The 23,073-nt window shown below is 34.6% G+C and overlaps 2 protein-coding genes across 6 annotated transcripts; one reads left to right on the plus strand and one right to left on the minus strand.

Annotated features, from left to right (window-relative positions):
- Positions 1-7,269: 7,269 nt before the first annotated feature.
- LOC111498366 (protein NRT1/ PTR FAMILY 6.3-like) lies at positions 7,270-11,212 on the plus strand. The gene is made up of 5 exons (XM_023149574.1): positions 7,270-7,420; positions 7,493-7,670; positions 7,757-7,796; positions 7,907-8,481; positions 10,115-11,212. The coding sequence occupies exons 1-5, from the start codon at positions 7,297-7,299 to the stop codon at positions 10,980-10,982; spliced, it is 1,785 nt and encodes a 594-aa protein (XP_023005342.1). The 5' UTR covers positions 7,270-7,296; the 3' UTR covers positions 10,983-11,212.
- Positions 11,213-11,730: 518 nt separating this feature from the next.
- Positions 11,731-18,282, minus strand: LOC111498345 (oxysterol-binding protein-related protein 2A-like). 5 transcript variants are annotated; one of them, XM_023149538.1, is made up of 12 exons: positions 18,196-18,282; positions 17,622-18,079; positions 16,029-16,388; positions 15,708-15,804; positions 14,897-15,339; positions 14,672-14,827; positions 14,306-14,473; positions 14,054-14,194; positions 13,460-13,687; positions 13,249-13,362; positions 12,579-12,771; positions 11,731-12,088 (listed from the first exon to the last, which is right to left on the minus strand). In XM_023149538.1, the coding sequence occupies exons 2-11, from the start codon at positions 18,000-18,002 to the stop codon at positions 12,589-12,591; spliced, it is 2,271 nt and encodes a 756-aa protein (XP_023005306.1). In that variant the 5' UTR covers positions 18,003-18,079; positions 18,196-18,282; the 3' UTR covers positions 11,731-12,088; positions 12,579-12,588. The 5 variants fall into 5 exon arrangements, 4 of the variants coding, with proteins under 4 accessions (XP_023005306.1, XP_023005305.1, XP_023005308.1 ...); XM_023149537.1 differs by lacking the exon at positions 11,731-12,088 and having other exon boundaries at positions 12,341-12,771; XR_002720768.1 differs by lacking the exon at positions 11,731-12,088 and having other exon boundaries at positions 12,655-12,771; positions 13,249-13,357.
- Positions 18,283-23,073: the final 4,791 nt, after the last annotated feature.

The raw sequence follows: 23,073 nt of genomic DNA on the forward strand, positions 1-23,073 counted from the left end.
TAATCTACAAACAAATACACATTTATGGGAATGGAGTAATTTTGAGAAAAATAAGGTTAAAAATATGGGGAGTCAGCTCTGTCGTTTTGTTGCTCACCTTAGTTGAAATCTGGATATTGATCAGCCCACAGAAAAATGGTTTCCCACACAGTGGATTTGATCAGTCCAAAGCCAACTTGTTGAGAACTGATGTTTAAAGTTATATTAATTTGAAAGGCTTTGTCTTCTACCTTGTTGCTTTTATTGCAACCCTATTATTGTCTTGTTGGTTCAGAGAAGGGTTTCATTTTTTTTTTTATTTTTTTTGTACATTTGCCTCTTCAAATCCCCAATAGTCTTGGATGAAAATAAAACAATGTTGGGTCCTTATTAGGATAGAATCATAACTCGTTTTCACGATACAGATACATGATGATTAAATAATTATGAGATAATGATTGTAATAGTTTATATTGTATTATTAAATAAAGCAAAAAAAAAAAAAAAAAAAAAAAAAAAAAAAAAAAAAAAAAAAAAAAAAAAACAAAGTATAACTCATGATACTTGTTGTTCTTATGGATCAACTCATTGGCATCGTCAATTTCATGCAAAACCAGTTGTACTCAATTTAGTCACCAAAAAAACTTGACTAGATAGTTGATCGAAAATAAATACTACATTCACGAACAATATGCTGTTTCTCTGAGATTGACTTAAGTTATAACTAGATGAGGATTAGAGAAGAGGACATAAGACTACCTTTAGGAGCTACTATGAACATCATGAGTTCATAGCCATGTCCTTTGGTCGAACCAATGCCCTCGTAGTGTTTATAGAGTTGATAAACATTATTGATACCTCTTTCATCGTATTTATGGGTGATATATAGGCATACCCTTTGATAAAGACAGATCATGAGCATCACCTAAGGAGACCTTGATGGTGTTAAGGGTGCACCAATTGTATGCCAAGTGGGAGTGAGTGGATTTTTTAGTTCAAGCGGTAAATCTAGTGAAGTACATGTTTAGCTAGAAGGAATTGAACATGAGACAAAGAAGAAAGTGATTGGAGTTTGTGAAATACTATGACATCGAGATAGTTGTGGGCACGTTGAGTAGAAAAATTACTCCACTCATCTGCAATGATCACGTAATAAAGAGAGTTACAGGTTGAGATATGGATTGAAACTCTTTAATCTTGGTGAAGGAACCAAGTTCGAATCATGTCATATAGAAAATTAATATAAAAATTATTAGAAATTACCAGAAGTATTAAAATCTAAAAAAATATAAGCTAATTCGCATGGGCGCACGCAAGGAAAAAGAAGCCACTCATTGATATAATGAGGAAGACATCAAAGAGTTGAAGCAGCAAATGATCAACGTACTCATCCAGACCTTTCACATGTCTTTGGAATGGTGAGTAGGTATATGGAAAAACCTACTATGATGCATCATCAAGTAGTTAAGCACATTCTCGGTTATGTGAAGGAAATCTAAACATACTGGTTGAAGTATCGAAGATGGCAAGTCTTGAAAAACTAATCGGTTTTATCAATAGCGATTTAATTTAGTTGGAGACATTAACGATAGAAAAAGAACACCAAGAATGATATTTATCTCAATAAAAAATTTGATCTCTTGACAATCTAAGTTGCCACCGAACTATGGAGCAGTTTAGTGATTTATTTAGGAAAATTGTTAGTCATTTTTAATTTAGGATAAAGTTTAGGAATTTGTTATTGTTTTCTCTACTATAAACACTCATAAGATATACTCTACTCACAATAACAAAGAGAATTGAAAAGCATGGTGCTTAAGATTCTTTTGTTCTAAGAAACCCTTCCCTCAAGTTGTTCTTTCTGCTTCATTTACTTGTTTCGATATATTTTGATCGTAGATTAAATTAATGAAGATACGGTCTAAATGTTTCGCTACCTACATAGCTCTTATATGCTCCTCGAACAACCATTGTGCTCTTATTCATCTACAAAACAAAGAATAGCAACTGAGTATAATAATACTCGATAAGCAACTTACTTGTTGTCTATCCATTGAGTCTTATCTTCTATTCAATGTTTTTAATGTTATGTGCCCCTATCATGGTTATAGAGATAGCCAATTCCATGGTCTCATCATCGTGTTCTATTAGGCTCATTCATTCATTTGAACTGTGTCATCCCTATCCTTGGGGTGTACTTCACCCATCGAGGTTACTCAAGCTCTAAGTGTGCTTATCCATTTGAATACTTGTCCCTTTGGTCCATATAACTCCTTATGAAGAACAGAGATACTCTCATTAAATCTCTAGCTCTAGGGTTGATCTAACCGGTTCATATCAAATCATCCTATTAGAAACCTCTCATAGTATCTTTATAAGTTTCATACGTGGGTACAAGTGAGTGCTAATTGGAAGTTTTGTTAGTGACACCCAACATGCTCCCTATTTTACGTCATTCTAGTCTCTAAATAGTAAAAGACATGCTCTCCACAACCAGAGATCCATCAGTAATACCCTATTTGTACTATTGGTGCTAGTAGGTGACATAGCATTCCACCCTACTAAGTAGACCCTCATCAGTCGAGATATGTTCAAGACGAGAGTTCTCCCTAACTCTCTTGGATAGTATTAACCAACCCATATATCCTCAAATGACCCAAAATGGTCTCATGGACTAAAAGAATATTGATTCATAAGTCTACGCTCAATCAACATGCATACATAATTTACTCAATAATTAACTTGTAATACCTATCCACTTAAATACTAAATATCTATTAAATTAATTCCACATTGCTCTCTACCATAATCTTTGAGTTCTTTTCAACTCTATTAATGTCTATCATTATCTTAACTCTTTTCAACTCTATTGCTCTCAATCATAATCTTAACACTTCTCAACTCCATTATTTTTTCACATTTCTTTGTCATTCTTGAGAGAAATTTTTACGATGGGTCTCACCCATGGAGTTACAAACAAAAACACTTCGCTTTCTTTTTATTTTTCATTCACTTTTTTAATATCTAAGATGTGTTGGAACGTCAGCCACTCCAAAAGGCTCCTACAAATACAAACAAGAGTCTCTCTCTCTCTCTCTCTCTACATTATTGGCTTAGCTCATCATTCAACTCTCTCATCAATTATGTATTAGATAAGTCTTCAAAAGTGAATCACTCAAGTCAATGTCTATTGAACTTAGGCACAAACTACTTTGAGCACACCCCATAGAGTCACCAATAGCCATGTTGCTGACTGGCTTTCAAAAGTTTAAATTGATAGCTTACCATGAATTTAACATGTTACGTTCAAAGAATCAACCAATTATTTTGAGGATAGTAGCTAGGTTAAACATCTTAATAATTTTAATTATGGTAGCATTTTGCTTTACGTATTAATTTCAAAGGCCAAGCAGCTAAACAAATTATTACGAGAATGAAAGTATGTATTAAAAATGTGTTTTTGAACCTTAATGTTATCCACCCATTTTGTGAGTGTCGACCAAATCTGTCATGTCACTTGTTGAGTGAAATTATACAAGTGTAAACCGATATTGAATAATGTGTCAAACAAGTTGCTGATATTATCTCACAACATGTCTTCTTTGTCAAAATGTCGGTTGACCAATTAGATATAATTGCATCTATTACATTTTCGACCAATGTGAAATGAATCTTTTAAGGTCTCTTTCATAACTTTCTTTGGCTATGGCTTTCAAACAAAAAAACAAAAAGTTCATTGTTATTAATAGCAGTGTTTTTACATCTTTTTCCAACTGGTATAATAAGATTTTATGTTCAACCTATTATACATTACATATTTTTTTTTGTTAGTAATTTAATTTTCATAATCGAGGACTAAAAATAATAATAATCAACTAAGATTTGTATGCATGAAGAATAATGCATACAACTTGGGGTTGACCGGCGCAACTCTCGATCATTTCTCTTTTCTGACTACTGGTCAACAATCACTTGAAAAAGAAAGGAAGAATGGGGAGAGTATAAAATAAACCGTAAGAAATCTACTTGTAAGCTTTTATTACATCCTTATTCTAATATGTTACCTTGAGATTTTCTTTAAGCTCTACGAAGTTCAAGTTGAATTTGTATAACTACTCTGAGCATCTATGAAGGTCTCAAAGTTTTGAGTAGTTCTCTTATTTGGTTCTTATCCGTTAGGATATGGGTGGATTGCTTTGCCTTATTTTGAGCAACTTAGTTAGTTTGCTTTGCCTAGGTAATGAACGATTGGGTCCTGAGTTAGATGCTATCACTAAGATCTAGACATGTTTTTTTTGTTGTGAACAATTTTAAGTATCTCGTTAGGTTTCGCAGCAATGATTGATGTTTGGATAGGAGACGCTAGCACAAGAACACTTTCACAATTAGGTAAGGACAACATGGTAAATGCTTGCCTACTTATCATCCACGGGAGGTAGCTGGCAAACCCGATCTGAAAGGGAAATGTACAGCTGAATTAGTATATAAAATATACTCACTAAGCAACTTACTTGTAGACTCTCATCGCATCCTTGACCTAGCAGGTGACCACGGGCTATCACTAAGATTTACACATGTCGTTCTTGTTGTGCACAGTCTTAAGTATCTCGTGAGGTAAGGTGCTAGCTCAAGAACACTCTCATAATTAGGTGGGGACAACATGGTGAGTGCTTATCTGCTCGTCATCCATGGGAGGTAGTTGATGAACCCATCCCACAGGCCATGAAGTTGCTGAAGGTCGGAGGCGCTACCCCTTGTACTTGCTTGCTCTGCGGAGTACCCACTTGATCAATGCCTCCCATAGGTTGGATCCTTCACATAGGGTAACCTAGCTAAAATCTCTCACTCGAGTTGCACAAACTCTAACTGGCCTCCCGCCTAGCTCAAGGGTACCAAAATGAAGCGGAAATAGTTGTTAAAGCTTCTCGAATGTCGCACCATCTACTAATAGTCTACGTAGTACCTTTATTTTCCTCAGGGGTCACCAACCATACCCCCTCCAAATGGTAACTGGGTGTCCGTTGACTGACCCATTTTTTCAATTTTCTAATCTTTTTTATTTTTTCTAGGTCTCTCAAAGTATCCCGAACATTTTTCTAGTCTGCATGAGTTAAACAATCACTCTCCAAGACCCCTAATAAATTCCTAGAAGCTCAGAATTTAAAAGTACGATTAAGGAACAATTATGTACCTATTAAGCTTGGGTGTTACACCCTAATAGACAATCTAATGTCATTATACTTTGAGAGGGAGTGACCATCGTGTCTGCCAAGCTAATGCACTCATGTGAACCCTTACCCCTACCAACAGGTGCACAACCAACAAATAGTTGAAGATCCCTTTATCATTCTCATATGAGTTCTATTTGTGATACATAACTATGCTTAGGACACGATCCTAGTTAATCCATTTCGTGATAAATTACTAAGATTAGATGTACACTCCATCACTACGAAAGGTTCACTGATAAGAGCTATTGGTTCTTTTCGAGGCTAATTAGCACGATGTCTTTATTGGTTCTTTTCCATAAACCCGATGTACATCTTTGATATTCTCAACTGAACGAAGAATTAATTTGTCTTAACTAACCCTTAAACATAATTGAGTTAATGTTCGAGGATGTTGTGTGTCCATAGTTCCATCAACATCGGCCCATACAGATAGCTAGAATAAGTGCATGGATTAGTTATTGCACCAATCTATATTAAAATATCAACTAGATTTGTATTTTACTGCATTTCTAAAAACAATAGAAATCGCTCAAAATGTAACATCTATTTGAGAGTTATTACTTAGGCCCTCACAATTAGAGAGTCAACGTTAAACAACAGTAGAACAGATTCGAACTTCTGACATTTTTATTAATAATATGTTTTTAAAAGTTTTTATTCATAACGTAAATAAATGTCTAATTGTCGAAATAGTTGGATAAGCTATGAGTATTATATGAAATGTGGAAGAACAATTTGGTCGATAATCCACCCTATATATGTTATATTCTTAATTAATGGTACACCTTTTATTCTTTTCCACATCTCCATGTTTGTTTATTCTTCATTTTCCTTTCTTTTGAAGTTACACTTCCAAAAAATGCTAAAAATAAATCATTTTCAACTTTTAAATTATATAATTGCATTATACGAACTCCAAATTAAATAACTCCTCAAACCAAATTAGAAAATAACTCATCAACCCACAACTAATAAACCTATAACAGTTTAATCAACCAGCTCTATTAACTTTAGCTCATCAAATTCAAACGATAAGAACTTTCCCTTTCGCCGAGCTTTGAGCTTCGAGCTTATGGTCCTCTTTTTAGGTGGGCTCAATTGGATAAATTTGTCAAGGTATGTTCAACGTACATAGCAGCAAAGATGGGTGCATTGCCAAGCACCCTATCACCCGTCCTTTAGGCAGGGTAGCACCTAGGGTAGTTACTTTTCAATATAGGACTCGCTCCTAATGAAATAGGATGGGAAGAATTTTACCAGTGGCATGAACAGGAACGGGATAAGGAATATATTCAAAAAAGTGTTGAATACTATTGAATAAATCCACAATAAATCTTTCAAATTTTTAATCCTTTTCAATATTTATAAAATTCATAAACTTACTCGACACACAAAAAAAAAATCTTCATGTTATGTATAGCACCGAGTTCTTTTTAAATAGTTTGAATATATAAGCGACCTAATAAACATAAAAAAATATATTGGACATTTTTACCCTTCTAAAACTTGTTACATACAAAATCAATTTCTTTTTTTTTAAATCAATGTCTAAATAAACACAAACGTGTACTAAACTTATAATTCGAACTAGAAAAATAAGTAATCCCATTCAATGTCACAGTCGATAAAGTATATCTTGATCGATTGAATTACTGTTACTTGATATGAGTTTTAAACGGGATGATTACCAAATTGTAGGGATAGAATATTTAATTTTGAGTTGGCATGATTGAGTCCATTATATCCTAATCCTCTTTTTTTGAGTTATAAATCATTTGAAATGAAAATTGAGGAAGATGAAAAATTCCATTTTCAGACTAACAAAGCATTTGAAATTATATTCTAAATAACCCGTTTTGATAGTGTTTCTTGTTCATGTTTCCAGCTCCACCTCACGTGGGGTTCGAATATTATTTCATTGGCCTTTGCCTCTTCCTTTTTAGAACAACAGGCTATTTCAGTCACTTCACCAACTAATAATTAAAAATTTGATCTTTCTCGATCATTTTCCACCCTATAAAAACCCCCTTTCCTCACTTCCTTGATTGCCCCAAACAAACACCTTTTCAAAACTTCTCCTAAAGCCATGAACAATAATGCCTTCTCCCAGTCACAGTCCAAACCAACTCTTCCAGATGCTTGGGACTACAAAGGCCGACCTGCCGACCGCTCCAAAACCGGTGGCTGGACCGCAGCTGCGATGATTCTCGGTCTCTTTCTCTTCTTGTTCGTACTATTTTTTTGGTCGTACTCGTGGTTGTTATAAATTTGGTTGTTTTCAGGAGGTGAGGCTGTAGAGAGGCTAACAACACTGGGAATTGCAGTGAATTTGGTAACGTATATGACAGGAACCATGCATTTGGGGAATGCCACTTCGGCTAACACTGTCACCAATTTCCTTGGCACTTCCTTCATGCTTTGTCTCCTTGGCGGCTTCATTGCTGATACGTTTCTTGGCAGGTTCTATTTCAAAAAAAAACATACCTTTTTGGATTTTGATCTTACTTTTCTTTGTTCAAAGGTTGTCTTTTTGTTCATGATTTTAGGTACCTCACAATCGTCATCTTTGCAGCCGTTCAAGCAACTGTAAAAAAAAAAAACTATTTTTTCCTATTTCTAATTTCAATTTATACAAAAAAATTTCATTTGGGTTTTTTGAATATTGAATGAAAAATATGTTTTTTTTTTTGTTAAAGGGTGTTATAATCTTGACAATTTCCACCATAATCCCTTCGCTCCGGCCGCCTAGATGCACCGCAGCGTCGCCACTGAATTGCACTCCGGCGACAGAGTTTCAGTTAACATTCCTCTATATCGGTCTCTACACGATTGCCCTCGGCACCGGTGGCCTGAAATCCAGCGTCTCCGGGTTCGGTTCCGATCAGTTTGATGAAACAAACAAGGAGGAGAGGTCTCAAATGACCAATTTCTTTAACTGGTTCTTCTTCTTCATAAGTATTGGCTCGCTCGCCGCCGTGACGGTTCTCGTCTACGTTCAGGACAACTTGGGACGGCAATGGGGGTACGGCGTTTGTGCCTGCTCCATTGTAACTACTTTAATCATCTTCGTCTCCGGTACTAGAAAATATCGCTTCAAGAAGCTGGTGGGTAGCCCGTTGACACAATTCGCTACCGTTTTCGTCGCTGCTTGGAGGAAACGACATATCGATTTGCCATTGGACTCGTCGTTTCTATTCGACATTGATGAGGTTGGAGATGAAGGACATGGGAAGATGAAGAAACAAAAGCTTCCCCATTCCAACCAATTCAGGTTAGCCATTTCAGCCCATCAACATTATTGTGTTTATTAACTAATAAAAATACCAAACCAAACAAATTGTGAAATTTGGATATGAAACAAAAAGATAATTTTGAATTGAACCATCATTACAGATACCGAACACTTCATGTCCATACAATATGTTATCGTCTACTTTTGAAGTGAAAGCTCACATGAATTAAGAGATACTTTATGCTATTCTTAAAAATTAGATATTTTTAAAATTTTAGGATGAGAAAAGCTTACAAAAATATTTTCCTAATTATTCTCTATAGTATTTAAATATTTTGTTTTAATTTTTAAAATTTGAAAAGAAAATGTTTAAATTCTTTTAAATAATTATTAAATTTCAATTAAAAACTTACAAAATAGAGTATTAACATAGAAAATTTTAGATATTTAATTTTAAAAACTAATTTTTTATGTAAAATAATTATTTTTTTCTAAATGAATTACAACAACAAATTCCCAAGAATATTCTATTTTTTGCAATAAAAAACAACAAAAATAAGAAATAATACCAAACAACATTATTTTTTTTTATTTTTTTTTTTGAAGTTTTGGATTTATTTAAGTATAGCCCTCACAAAATATGGACCAATAATAGAAAGATATTCTAACACGTCATTTAAAATGAATTAAATAGTCCAAATAATAATTTAGAGTGATAGTTAAGTAAAATTGAAGTTTTAGCATTAGAAGTATTGTGATGATAAAAGAATCAATCGACCAATAATAGAATATGAAAACTATTTCACACCAAATTACTCAAATTTATGTTTAAACTTTCAATTCCAATTTATTTTGCTTTAACTTTTTGGAATAACAATAAATTAAGTCATTCCTTTATTAATGAAATTCTCCCCCCTTTTTTTTTCTTTTTTAAATGACGATTTGTTTGAATTTGTGGTTAGGGTTTGAGTATTTTTGTGGTACCCGAGCTTAGTTCTTTCTGAAAGATTCATACTACTGATTTCAGGGTCAGGCGTATATTTTTAAGTCTGGTACCCACCTGCACCTAAGTTGTCAATTTTTTTACTCCCTCATCTATTTGATTTTGTGGTTAGGGTCGGAGTATTTTTGTGGTGTCGAACTCATTTCTTTCTAAAAGACTTAAACCACTAATTTCAAGATCAAACAGGTAGGTTTTAAGCCATTAAACTATGCTCGAGCATGGTAAAAAACTAAATTTCTTTCTTTGTTTTGGTCTCTTACTCATCCGTAATAACTCAACTGATGAAGTCTAACTGATTTGAAAGTTTCAATCGAGATTCAAACCTCTAACACCCACTTGCACATAATTTAACCTAACCGATGTATCTTTCCCACGAGGAAAAACAAAAGAAAAAACACGAGAAGAAAAAAAAAAGGGACATAGAGATAGGTTTAAGCTTGATTTTGTAAGAACTAGTGGGAAAGAAATGGACAATAATTTCATGGAAGAAATCAAAAAGGGTCACGAGAACAATTGTTCAGGACAGTCTGTCTTCAAAATCAGTGTACTCATGCTTGTTGTCTGTTTTTGCTGAGAAAATCCAAATTTCAACCTTCCCCAATTAACACCTTCTTCCAAATTATTTCAATTTTTTTTTCAATTTCTTCTAAAGTTTTGATTTTTTTACAGATTTTTAGACAAAGCAGCAATTAAAGAACCAGAAAAAGGAGGTGGTATTACATTGATGAACAAATGGAACATATCAACCTTAACTGATGTTGAAGAAGTGAAAATGGTGATAAGAATGCTACCCATTTGGGCCACAAACATCATGTTTTGGACAGTCTATGCTCAAATGACAACCTTTTCTGTCTCACAAGCCACAACCATGGAACGCCGCCTTGGAAACTCATTCCAAATTCCCGCTGCCTCCCTCACTGTCTTCTTTGTAGGTAGCATTCTCATAACCATCCCTGTTTACGATCGACTCATCGCCCCGATCGCTCGAAAGTTACTAAAAAACCCTCAAGGCCTGACCCCATTACAACGAATTGGCGTCGGTTTAGTCTTGTCCATTCTCGCAATGGTGGCTGCAGCTCTCATTGAGCTAAAGCGACTCTGCGTTGCGAGTTTACATGGTCTTATGAATTCGACAGCCGACCTACCATTGAGCGTGTTTTGGTTGATACCACAGTTCTTTTTGGTAGGGGCAGGTGAGGCATTTACTTACATTGGGCAGCTAGACTTCTTCTTAAGGGAGTGTCCAAAAGGGATGAAAACAATGAGCACAGGGCTGTTTCTAAGCACACTATCATTGGGGTTTTTCTTGAGCTCTTTCTTGGTGACAATTGTGCACAAAATAACAGGCAACAAGCCATGGTTGGCTGATAACCTCAACCAAGGGAAGCTTTACAATTTCTATTGGCTTTTGGCCATTTTGAGTGCTTTGAATTTTGGGGTTTATTTGGTTTGTGCCAAATGGTATGTGTACAAGGACAAGAGGCTGGCTGAAGTGGGAATTGAATTGGAGGAATCAGAAATGGTTTGCCATGCTTGAAAGGGAAGTGCTTTTAGAGCCCTTTTTAACTTTTTAGTATACATACTTGTCCAATGTCATATCTCCCTTTTCCCTTTTCGAAGAGCATAAAGTTTGTAATATCTCTATCATAGAATGAAAAGGGAATAGAAAAGGGAGAAATTTCAACTTTTGAATGTGGTTTGACTCAATTGTCAATCCCATGATTATGAATCAATCAATACAAAATACCAGAAATAATTAGTACTTAATGATCAGATAAAATTATGTATATACAGTGCTTTTGTTTGCAATATTTAAACTAGTTAAAAGGTAGTTCATTCTTATCTAAACACTTTTAAAGAGTTGTTTAGAGTTGAAATTAGTAGAAGAGAGTTTGTGTGTATTAGACCCAAGCTAGATCACCCAAAATGTTGGCTTAGAGCCGTCACAAAACGTATTCAAGTGTATTAACCCAAGCTAGATCACCCAGTCACAACGTATTCAAGTGTATTAACTCAAGCCTGTCAGAAAACATATTCTAACTGGTTTCAAACTGTTCAAGTGAAATAAAGGAAACAAGGATCTCTTTTTTACGGTGGAACCAAACTCACCACTTTTCAACCTAAGTAACGTGGGACTTAACTATTATTATCCAACTTTTAATAAGTTTTATAATATATAATTCTCTTTGATAAAGAAAAATGACTCTTAAAATGTTGCTTGCCCTAGTATAAATCACTCATACATCATCAAAAAGTTACAAAAATTTCCCATTCGGGTCGTTGGAGCAGCAAAAAATTATATATATGAAGTAAGTGTTTATTAAGCCGAACATTACATGATGGAAATGAGAGGAAAAATTACAAACTCTCCCCTCCCCCAATGCAAACCTCATAAAACTAAACAATAGCTCAAAAAGAAGCAGGGAAGATAGAGAGAGGGATGACAATGAAGATGAGTCATAAGATTTTGACCTAAGCCACCGTATAACTGAAGGAAGAATTCTCTACCTAAGCGCTCAAAGAATCACCCGTTCTTATCAACCTTTGAGAGGTATACTGAAAAAGAATGGAGCTGAAGAAGAAAGGCAGGCTACTGGTATCCGTCGCTGTTTCTACAACGTTTTCGAGCTACTGCTGCATTATCTGGAAAATTCCAAGGCCATGGAAGGAAGAAGCAACCCATATTTTTGTAGATAATAGAGAAGATTTAGAATGAAAGAAATAGATCCATTAAAATTGAGAAATCCATCCAAACTGAGATAGAAAGCCTTATATTGACTTCTTTCACTTATGATGAATCTCAAATAATTTGATTCAACTAAGTTAACACGAGATTTACTACTTTCTACACCAATGGATCATGTGGATATAAGTTGAAGATAATACAATAGAAAATAACACACAAAATAAGGTAGGATTTATACAAACTCATTGATAGACATATTTAAAAGTATATCTTCTGTATTAAATGATATTTGGAATATTGGCCATCTTAGGATATTCAGAAACCAACTTTACAGTTGAAGGAAATTGAAGAAGACTTCAAGGAACAATATAATATGCACAAACTTAGATTGGTCTTTCATTGACAGGGCAAAATTCTATGGATATGCAAAGAAAATCGACGACTCACCTGACTAAAATCATGATCCCGAATCACCGACCAAGTTCTCGTTCAATTCGCCAAAAACATCTAGACAACCATCCCACTTTCTTTCTTTTCGTGCTTCCCAGTAGCCACCCATGTATTTGTATGCCTCGTCTGTGTCTTCACCCTCTCTATGGAACCATCTGGGTTTCCAACCATTGTCTTGCAACTTCCTTGACTGTGTATAGAGAAACAATGAATGATAGAAGAAATAAGGCAAAAGGAAAAAGAATCACAGTAAGATATATGGTTCAAATAAAAATCCTGCCTGCCTAAATATAACTAACCGTATCTGCATATGATCTGTATCTAAGAGGGATGGGGCACTAGCCTTCTAGAGGCTTATTGTAATGGTTCAAGTCCCCCGCTAGCAGATATTATTCTCTTTGGGTTTTTTCTTTAGAGATTCTCCTCAAGGTTTTTAAAACACGTCTGCTAGAAAAAGGTTTCCACACCCTTATAAAGAGTGTTTCGTTATCCTCTCCAATCGATGTGGGATCTCACACTTTTAAATCTAACCCATTAAGAATGCTACAATCTCATTTTACTTCATCGCTTCCTTTGGACTTGTTTTACATTGCAGTAAATGCAAAAGGATACTACACTTATTTTATTAACTGAAAGCCTACAACTAAATGTAGCATCTTGAACATACAATTCGTTGCCGTCTCTCCAAGCGTTGTTTCTCTGCATTTGCCTTTTCGTATTCGCCGTTTTCTAAATGTCGCTGGTCTGGTCTAAGTCTTGAATCCGTGGGTGGAAGCCTTTCCTTAAACCGTGATCAAACACCAAGGATCAGATAAGATTAAGGGCATTGTAAATACATTTGACAAGAATGCAATATAGACTTAATACATCATATATACCTTCAGGTCCGCTGTTAGTTCGTTAAGAGTGATGGCAAACGAAGTTAAATTGTAACGAGTGAGATTAGGAGGAGGTTTTTCGCTTTTCCACAGCATTGAGACATCACTTGAACTACTGCGATTCGGGTTTCCATTGCTTTCACCTTCGACGTAATACATACCTTCATCCCATTTGCCAAATAGTGTGGCAACCTTTCGACCATTACCATCTTCAATAAATCCATGAACCTAGTGATTTCATATAAAATGGAAAAGTAATAAGATTAGTTTTATCCTCGTGATTATTCAAGCTAGATTGAGTGCACCTCGGTAATTCTCAGATACAATTATTTGGTCCTACTACATTTAGTTGTCAAGATAACTCGTGAATATTAAATCCTAAGTAGGTGGTCACCATGAATGCATTCCTTCTAAGCTCTTTACTATTTACATGAGCCCTTATTGACCGGAAAACCAACCCAAGGGGATTAAAGACATATACCATATATAGTGAAATTGAGAATTCAGTCAGGAAAAACATTGAAACAGCTCAATATAACATTTTGCAAACAAATTGAAGGTAAATGACCAGTTTAAACAATCAAATAAACTAACCTGATGAGGATTTCGATCTAGAATTGAAGGCTCTTTGAACTTAAGTGTGCAAGAATATTCTCTATTACCACGTATGTGCATCGTACCATGGTGGTCACAATATACTTTTCCAAGAATGAGATTATAAATATTTGTTGTCACCTGAAAATTATAAATGCACTTTGATTCAGAGAATACATAAATAAAACCAAGAACAGAAAGCACTTCTTTTTCTCTGTTTTCATCAGAATACAAACCATCATCCATTCTCACCTTGCTCCACTGAAATCTTTCTCCATCATCAAATTCCAGGTTCAAAACTCCAACAGGGTCAAGCTGAATCGAACGACCCCAAAATTTTGATCGGAGATTACTCTCCCCCCAGAATTTCCATCCTCTACCTACACAGTGGCACGCAATGACGGTTGGGTGGTGACTGACCTGAAGTTCAAACATCATTCATTGTAAAGAAGGTAGCCTTTTATTATGATTAATGAGTGACCTATGTTTACTTAAAGCTAGAGCATCAACTAATTGGTAAGAGCTGTACAGTCTTGTTACAACTCCAAAGAATAAACATTTTACATCAGACCATAATCATAATTATACTACTTGTTCTACACATCCCTATGTACCGACCTTCTCCGAGAAGAAGCGAATCCCTTTCTCAGGGAAGTCAGCTTCATAAGTTTCCCCTAGCAAAGGGTTGAATGGCTTACAATGTCGTCCTTCAGAGGAAGCATAACCAGAAACAGCAAATGAAGCAACCTTGAGGACTCGGAGGAGATTGTTCCCCTGCAAATAAATTTCAAAGATTAGGCACAAAAACAGTAGCATCTTGAAATAAACTGCATATTTTCTCACCTGTATTCCATGTTCATATGCTTGGTCTAAAAGATGAGAATATTCCATATCCTCACAACATTTCTGAAGGGATGATATGGGCTCATTGAAATAAACTGGGAGACAAACTCGTGCAAGATCCTTTCCAACATTGTCTTTTATCATAGACCAAAGACTGACTCGTTTCTCTTTCTCCACGGGATCTGGAAGCTTTTTTCTTCTCTGAACATTAGAATGCACAAAATTTTCAATCTGTTCGTCGTGCATCTTCTCTGCATTGTCCTGTCGACTATCACGAACCTTAAGTGTATCGGAGGAATCAAAAGCCCCTTTTACTGATCCATAGCCAAGAGTGAATTCTGTAAAAGATTCGTTTGTGTCATAAAAGAAACTTTCATCCACATCAGATCCATCGTCAAGATCTTGTTTCTCAACATCATCCGAAGACTCGGTAGTAGCACATTCTGTAAAATTAAAAAAAAACAACAGTTTCTTAACAATAATGGTAAAGGTGGTAGAACGAGATTCACTTGATCATCATATTATCATTTCCCTTGTACCACTCATTGATTAATCTTTTAATGAGATATTCAATACCTAACGATCTAAAACATAAATTGAATCAGCAAAGTATTCAAATTTCCTTTCACCAACCTAAATGAAGTTAGCCATGGATGCCTAAAATAACTTTTCGATCGAATTAAAAGCTTGATCCAAGCAAATATTTTCTTGCATAAGATACATCTCAACTTTTCTTTTTAGACATTAGGGCAAAATGATTATCAGCAAAGAGTAAAACAATAAACCAGAATAGTTCATACAACAAGCTTACCACTGTATTTTCCACTGCATTCGGTGGAAAAATCATGTTTCATCAACTGGTACTCACCATTGTGAATTCCATTAGCTTCAATTTCTATATTAGCTGCCTGCCACCACGTTGAATTCAAATGCTTAAAATGAATATTAACCATCGGAGCCTAACATTAAAGAACTAAAAACAAAAATGTGGAATGACAATGGTCCCATAAAAAAAGTGAAATTTAGAATATTTTTCAAGAATAGTTCATACAAAATGACACCCTAGCTCCTAAGGTTCTTCAATTTTTACAGAGATCGCAATTGATCAATGAACAAATAACTAAGAAGTTACCTCAAATTCCCTCAAGGTATCAATTAAACAAGATCTTTGTTCCAAAAGTACTTTCAGCTGTCCCTGCATTTCTGAGAACTCGGAGAGGATGATTTGTTCGCAGTCCTTAACAACTGCATCACTGATTCCCTCTTCAAGTAAACGCTTCTCGAGTTTCTGAGTGGAAACGGATAAATCATTTGGTACAAAGGGAAGATTATCATTCAAAATTCTCAACGGAAATAAGCTTCTGGAAGAAGCTAAAGCTTGAATCCAAATCACCCTGTCTTTCTTTGATTCAGTTCTCAGATGAAGTGTCTTTGTTGCAGTGAATATATAAAACCGTCGGTCATCTGATTTGCTTTCTCGGAACGATGAGACCTGCGCATAGGATACGCAACATCAATTACCTGAAGGATGGATCTTGGCATCCCAAAATGTCTTTCGACCAAACTTTTAATGTTTATGACACCCATTTGGGCATAATTCAATAAGCTAAAATATTAAAATTTTGACACAAATTGAACTAAAAAGGAAGAGCCACCAAGAACAGTCAGAGATCGATAAAACATCAAAAAAGCTTACCCAAAGAAGAACCCAATTAAATGAATCAATGTGGAAAACACCCTTCAAATTCAAAAAAACCATACAAAAGGGGATCAAGTTCTTTCCTTAAACAAACCAAAAACAGCTTCTTGAATGCTTCTCATGAAAATGCACACAATCAAAATCCGACTCCATTTCCTTAATCACTAGCAGAAGCCTAAGGAACACCAAAATCAAGTAGCAAAATTCCAGATCTAACAAAGATAAACCTCTATTTTTCTCTGGCTATTTTTCTCTCACTCTCTCTCCCTCTCTCTCTCTCCTGCGCTTATAAAGTTCAGGAAGAAATCTTGTTTTAGAAATGGAGGATAGTGGTGTCCCACCAATGTTTCTTGTCCCCACCCCTTTTTAAAGCTAAGCTCAAAATAACAGTAAAAAATGGGGGGCAGCAAATGCCATCGGAAGTGGACGCTATAGAAGCCAAACAAAACCATCCAAAATAAAAGAATTTGTTTTCCAATGCAACTACGTCACCATTTTCCTTAAATAATACTTAACCCACCATCAGATCCTTACGTTCATACGTTTCCTCAAACCCCAAAATAAATAAAAACCAAATTCATCTGACAATATAAACTCAACCCCATCTCAGATTTCAAAACCAAAACCTTAATTACAAGAAGGACAAAAATAATATTCAACACTGTTTACCGCTAATCACAATATTATGAGGAAGAACATTTGAAAAAGAAAAGGAAAAGAAACAGCAATGTCAATGGATCACTGTAATAGCCAGAAGATGAATGGGAAGAACATGGTCAGAAATTAAAAGCGATTAGAGTTTTTCACAGAACAGTCGAAAACACCTGCTGATGTGACTGACCCACTAAAAATCCCACAAACAATCAGTTAAAAGAAAACTGTAATAAAAAAACACCAGGCGAAATCAAGATCACGAATCCCAACAACAAAACAGAATCAAATTTCAAATTGAGATCGAAACAAACAAATTCATCAATTCGTTACCAAAAAACCCCAAAATTCACAATCCAGAAACCATAATTTCACCTTCAAATGAACGATTCCCCCACTTTTCTGTCGCTTCCTTCTCGAAAGCCGATTCGTCGAAATCTTTCCGATCAATTGAACATCGTCATTAGGCTGTGATAGAAGGCTGATTTTGGAGTACGACAACACACCATCTCGCAACACGAACCATCTCGATCTCCATCCCTTACCGTAATTAGTCCATTTGTAAAGAACTCCAGCCACTCTATCAACAGATCTAGAAATCTGCTGAGTGCTAGTATTCGAAAATGCCGGAAAGCTCACCGGCAAGCTTCTACTCCGGGACAATGACGAGGCTTCCTCCGGCGACTGGTCACCGATTCCGCCGCTGAAATTCTCCAGAGAGATACAGCAGAGAGGGTGCATCTCCTTGACCCGCATTTGAGCTGTTTACTGTATTTCTTCAATTGTATAACATTAATACAGTGTATCTATCGGCCCTGTTCGCCATTGAAACGCTACATCATCATCATCAAAGAAAGAAAAAGAGAAGTTGTGAGCAATGAAACGAAAGAAGAGAAATGGATTTGGAAGTGAATGGTGATATAAAAGAGAGAGGAGATGAGGTTTTCACCATTGACGGAGCTACGCGGAGCTCTGAAACTGAGAGGAATCCGCCATGGGAGAGGGAAAAAAGAGAGAAGAAATGAAGAACGAGTGAAAGTGTAGTATTTTGCTTAAGAAGGCAACGCATTATTTAAGATATTAGATTTTATTTAATTATTTGTTTAATAAAATAAAATAAAATAAAGATCGTTGTAGTGGTGGTACTTGTTGAAGCAATTAAAGCTGGGGGCAGAAATGTAATTGACTACATGTCTTTTTTTTTTATTATTTCAATTATTTTCATATTCATTTTATAATTTATTATAAAATAATTATTTAAAAGTTTATGAAACGAATTGTTATAAAGAAAAAATTGAATCAATCAAATTGTCATTAATTGATGTGAAACTTTGTGTATAATAAATATTAATTTATGGAATTCTTTTTCGAGTTTGTGAAATAATTTTTTATAATTTAGTGATCAACCAAATGACAAAAAAATCGACCAAATTTATTCATTTATAATTATTTTTTTAATGGTTATTTGAAAATAATTGATTATCGACCCACATATATTTCAATCTCATAATCTTTAACCAGTCTTCTTCTACCTCTATCTTAACTATGAGTTATAATAGTGTCTCAATCTCGTGACATTAAAATCTATCATACATTAGTTAGCTTGGTGTTATAATTTAATATTGTCTATTGAAAACCGTTTCGGTATTATCATAAAAATCATTATTACATTTAGGTATATACATATATGGCACGGATAATGTATTTTTCTTCGAGCATGACTATAAATGAATCTAAAATCTACAGTTTTGGTACTAACGGTAACCACCGTTATTTTATACTTAACTCTACTAAAACAAGGATAAGTGCATGAGGACGTTCATCTCAGTATTGACCAAATATGAAATATTTTAGCCACAAAAAAAAAAATTAATAAGAGATGCGATTTTTATGAGATAAAAGATAAAAATTGGCGCTAAAACAGTAAAAAGTAAAAAAAATGCCAAGTGGGAGGAGTGAAAGTACGGTAAAATTGAAAGAAGGCAAGGAGTGTGGGCGGTTAAATAAACTAACCTTTGCCCTTTTACTTTTTTGGTTTGAAATTTTAAATTTTTTGGTTGGAGAATGTGACCTTCATGAGTGCGAGGAGGTTGAGGTTAAAATACAAAAAGTGTTATCTTTTTATCCTTTGACTTTTTTTTTTTTTTTTCTCATCTTTAATTTAAAAATAATCCATACCCATATTAAAGATAAAATGATTTTAAAATGACTAAAGTTTCAATCGATTGAATTTCGGTCCACTTATAGGTTGATATTTTTTTGGTTAGGTCACTTGGTCAACCGAACCATATCCTACTCTTAAGATTATTATGAAATTAATAATATTTGACATTTGTAGCCGATATTAATGATATACTGTGAATTATGAATATTTAATATTTAAATTTTATGAAATTTTAGTTATTAATATAACATATATTAGAAATAAATAAGAATTTTTTTAAATAATTAAAAGTAGGACGCTAAAACTAGGACGATTTCATGTTGACCTATATCAAAATATATCTAGTAGGGTGAACACTCTAAGATCGTGAGTGGCGAACTCTAGTGCTCTCAGAAACTTGATTAGTTTCGAGGAGCTAGTTCAGAGTGTCCTAGAAATGAGAGTTCAAGATTTAACCCACCTATACGTCCTAAGAACCTAGTGAACCTCCATGACATCCAATAATAACTAAGAAAGTTTAATACACCTATTAACAATGTGAATGGTGACACTAGAGATTCCTCCTCCTATCTTTTTTTTTTGGTATGTCATTAGCAATATCAGTGACCTAGTTCAAACCTTCTAGTGTCTTGCCATGCAATAACAGTAGAGGATCAGTACTATCGAGCTTGGCTTATGCTAGACAGTATAACATATTGAGGCGTCCAGGTGCCTTTATCTGGTGGAAATGACCAAGGATCTTTTGAACAGAGCTTCTATGCATCTAACTTGATAATTGGTAAGCAAACTAGGCCGCTCTCCCAAGTGTGACTTCATTGTCTTGTTAAAGGGTATGCTAGTTAATCTTTCACAAATGATGTTCAAATAAGCAAATGTCATACTGTCATATCATATTTCATGAGGTAGCACATCAGCCTAAGATATTTGTCATTCACGGCTGGAAAATGCATGCTAACTAATTCTAAACAATATATCAGCCCAAAGTTCAAATATGTTGTCTCGTAAACCCAAGATGTTAGACTTTGGTGAACAACTTTTAAAACTTCCTAAAACTCTGAGAAAATCTCATAGTAACTTACTAGGTTAGATATAGCGAGAGACTATAAGTAGGTTGTTTATTGAGTATTTTTATACACATTCTAGTTGAGGTGGAAGAATATTCATATACGAACCCTAAATTTTCTACTTAATATAAGGTCACTACTAAATCTAATTCAATGCGAAAAATACTTTATTTAAACTTTTTCATAAAACATAATTGTCTTAAAACACAACAATTGACTTATGTATTCGAAAACATGTTTAAAACGATATAACAATAAACTCAATGAAATAAATAAACATTTAATTTTAAAATATCCTATTCTAACCTAGGTCTAATAAAATAAATACGACTACCGTATGCATGTGTCATTGTCTCAAGTTGCGATGTCGTCGCCGGCCGTACATGGAAGACTTGCCTTTACCTCAAATAGAAGTTTCACGTGACTTGAGTATTTAAAGAAATACTCAATAAGTGACCCTACTATTCGGGTTAAATGCAAACACATACAATTTCATGAATGGGACCTATCATAATAGTCTATTTTCCTACGGCCGCCATCCTAACGGGCAATTGGGATGTGTACGTAATTTTCCTACACACAGTCCACACGTGTGAGTATGGACCTACCAGCCTTTTCACACACCTCCTAGGCCCCTTTTTGATCGGACGAGCATTCTCTAATAATTGTTGATGCTTGACATCCATTAGGAATAGTAACCATCACAGCAGCATTATGATAACATAATGATCGTTCTCTTGCTTCGTATTGTACGTGTTCGTACTATCGTGAAAGATAAGGGGTATTCCCCAATGCATGAGGCCCCAACATTTTTCAATTTTCATTATCATTTAATACAACTCCGCTAACGTCTTCCTTCATATCATATCATTTGTCATATCATTTGTTGTATCATTTATCATTTGTTTCATGCATACGTCGGGGTTGTATTTCTTGCTAGTTCATCATTTTACATGTCAATCACATCATATAAATCATTTTACATACATAGGCCATATTATAGCGTTTCATATACCCATACATAAAAATTCTCATCATATACATATCATACTATAACGTATCGTATCACAATATATCATAAAATAAATATATCAATTTATCACATGTACGTACCATAACATATGTCATATCATTTTCATATTGTATCACAACATATATATCATTTCATAAACACTTCGTAGCCATATCGTTTTCATATGCATATCCTAGTCATATCGTTTTATTAATCTTGTCATAGCCTTATCGTCCTTATACACCTTATCATTTCATGAACGTACCTTAGTCATATCGTTTCTCAAACATATCCTAATCATATCGCTTTACCAATCTATCATAATCATATCATTTTCTATACATAACCTATCCATATCATTTGGTCAATCTATCGTAACCATATCATTATACCAATCATATCTTAGTCATATTATTACATTACGTTCATTGCATCCTTCTCGTAGCCTATCTCACACATATCATTAAACACATCTCAACGATACGTGGAGCAACTTTGAGGAAACAAAATCCAAACATATTCAAGTGTAGGAAGAACGCCGGCTAAGACCAACCAAGTTTATAGTCTTAAACTTGTAGTTGAGTTTAGGCTATACATTATTACAATGTACTCATTTAAGTACCGTTTTAGAAAACATCACATTCAAAGAATTTGGTATTTTTGTGGAAAGCATCGAGGCTCAATTTGAGGCATGTAGAGCTAAACAGCTTGTGCCCTTCCCTCGAACTTTGAGGCTCAATTTAAGTCATTCAAGCTTGTATCAAAGAACAAAGATGATAGGAAGCATAGTAATTAAAATTATTGTTAAAGCATAAAGAATAATAAAGCTATAATTACTAATTTAGAGAATGAAAGATGGAGATATCATACTTAATGGCTTAGGTTTCATAGAATTGTGTAGCACAACATAATCTAATAACTTATTTACTTCTAGATTAGTCTATCCTAATAAGATAAACCCTAAATAATTAAATATGAAAATCAAACTAATTCTCTTATAAATAACATAAGAGTAATGATTTATTTCTAGGATTCGAAATTTGAATTCAGCATTTGATGGCTTCGACATTTTCTTGTATTCGTTACAACATGATCACATTATTTATTCCTACCTTTTACAAGCGAAGACTATCCTCACAGACGAATACGAGTCTTTTCCACACATTTTATTTTCATTCACATGCATCCTAAAAAAATTTCGTACAGATGTTGCTGTTGGTTGTTGTATGAACAATTGAAAGTGACCAAACAATGGGACGAAAACACAAGTTCTTATGTGAAAAGGAACAACTTTGGGAAAAGAAAAAAGGAAAAAGGTTTAATTTTTCATGGAGAATTCGGAGAGAATTTTGTAAAATTGTTGGGGTGGCAAAACCTATGTTGGACACGTGCAGCTCCTAGTGTCAGTCCATTAAAATATATACACTTTTTAAGAAAAAATAAAATTAATTTAATTTTCAATAAACGTGTTCAAATAAATCGTGAAGGTTGATGACATCCCGAGACTTGAGATGAAATTACGATGTAGGGACTGTTATAACAGCCCAAATCTACCACTAGTAGAGATTGTTCGATTTGACAGTCGTT

This window comes from Cucurbita maxima, unplaced genomic scaffold (genome assembly GCF_002738345.1).
Source record: "Cucurbita maxima cultivar Rimu unplaced genomic scaffold, Cmax_1.0 Cma_Scf00025, whole genome shotgun sequence".
Taxonomy (NCBI): Eukaryota; Viridiplantae; Streptophyta; class Magnoliopsida; order Cucurbitales; family Cucurbitaceae; genus Cucurbita; species Cucurbita maxima.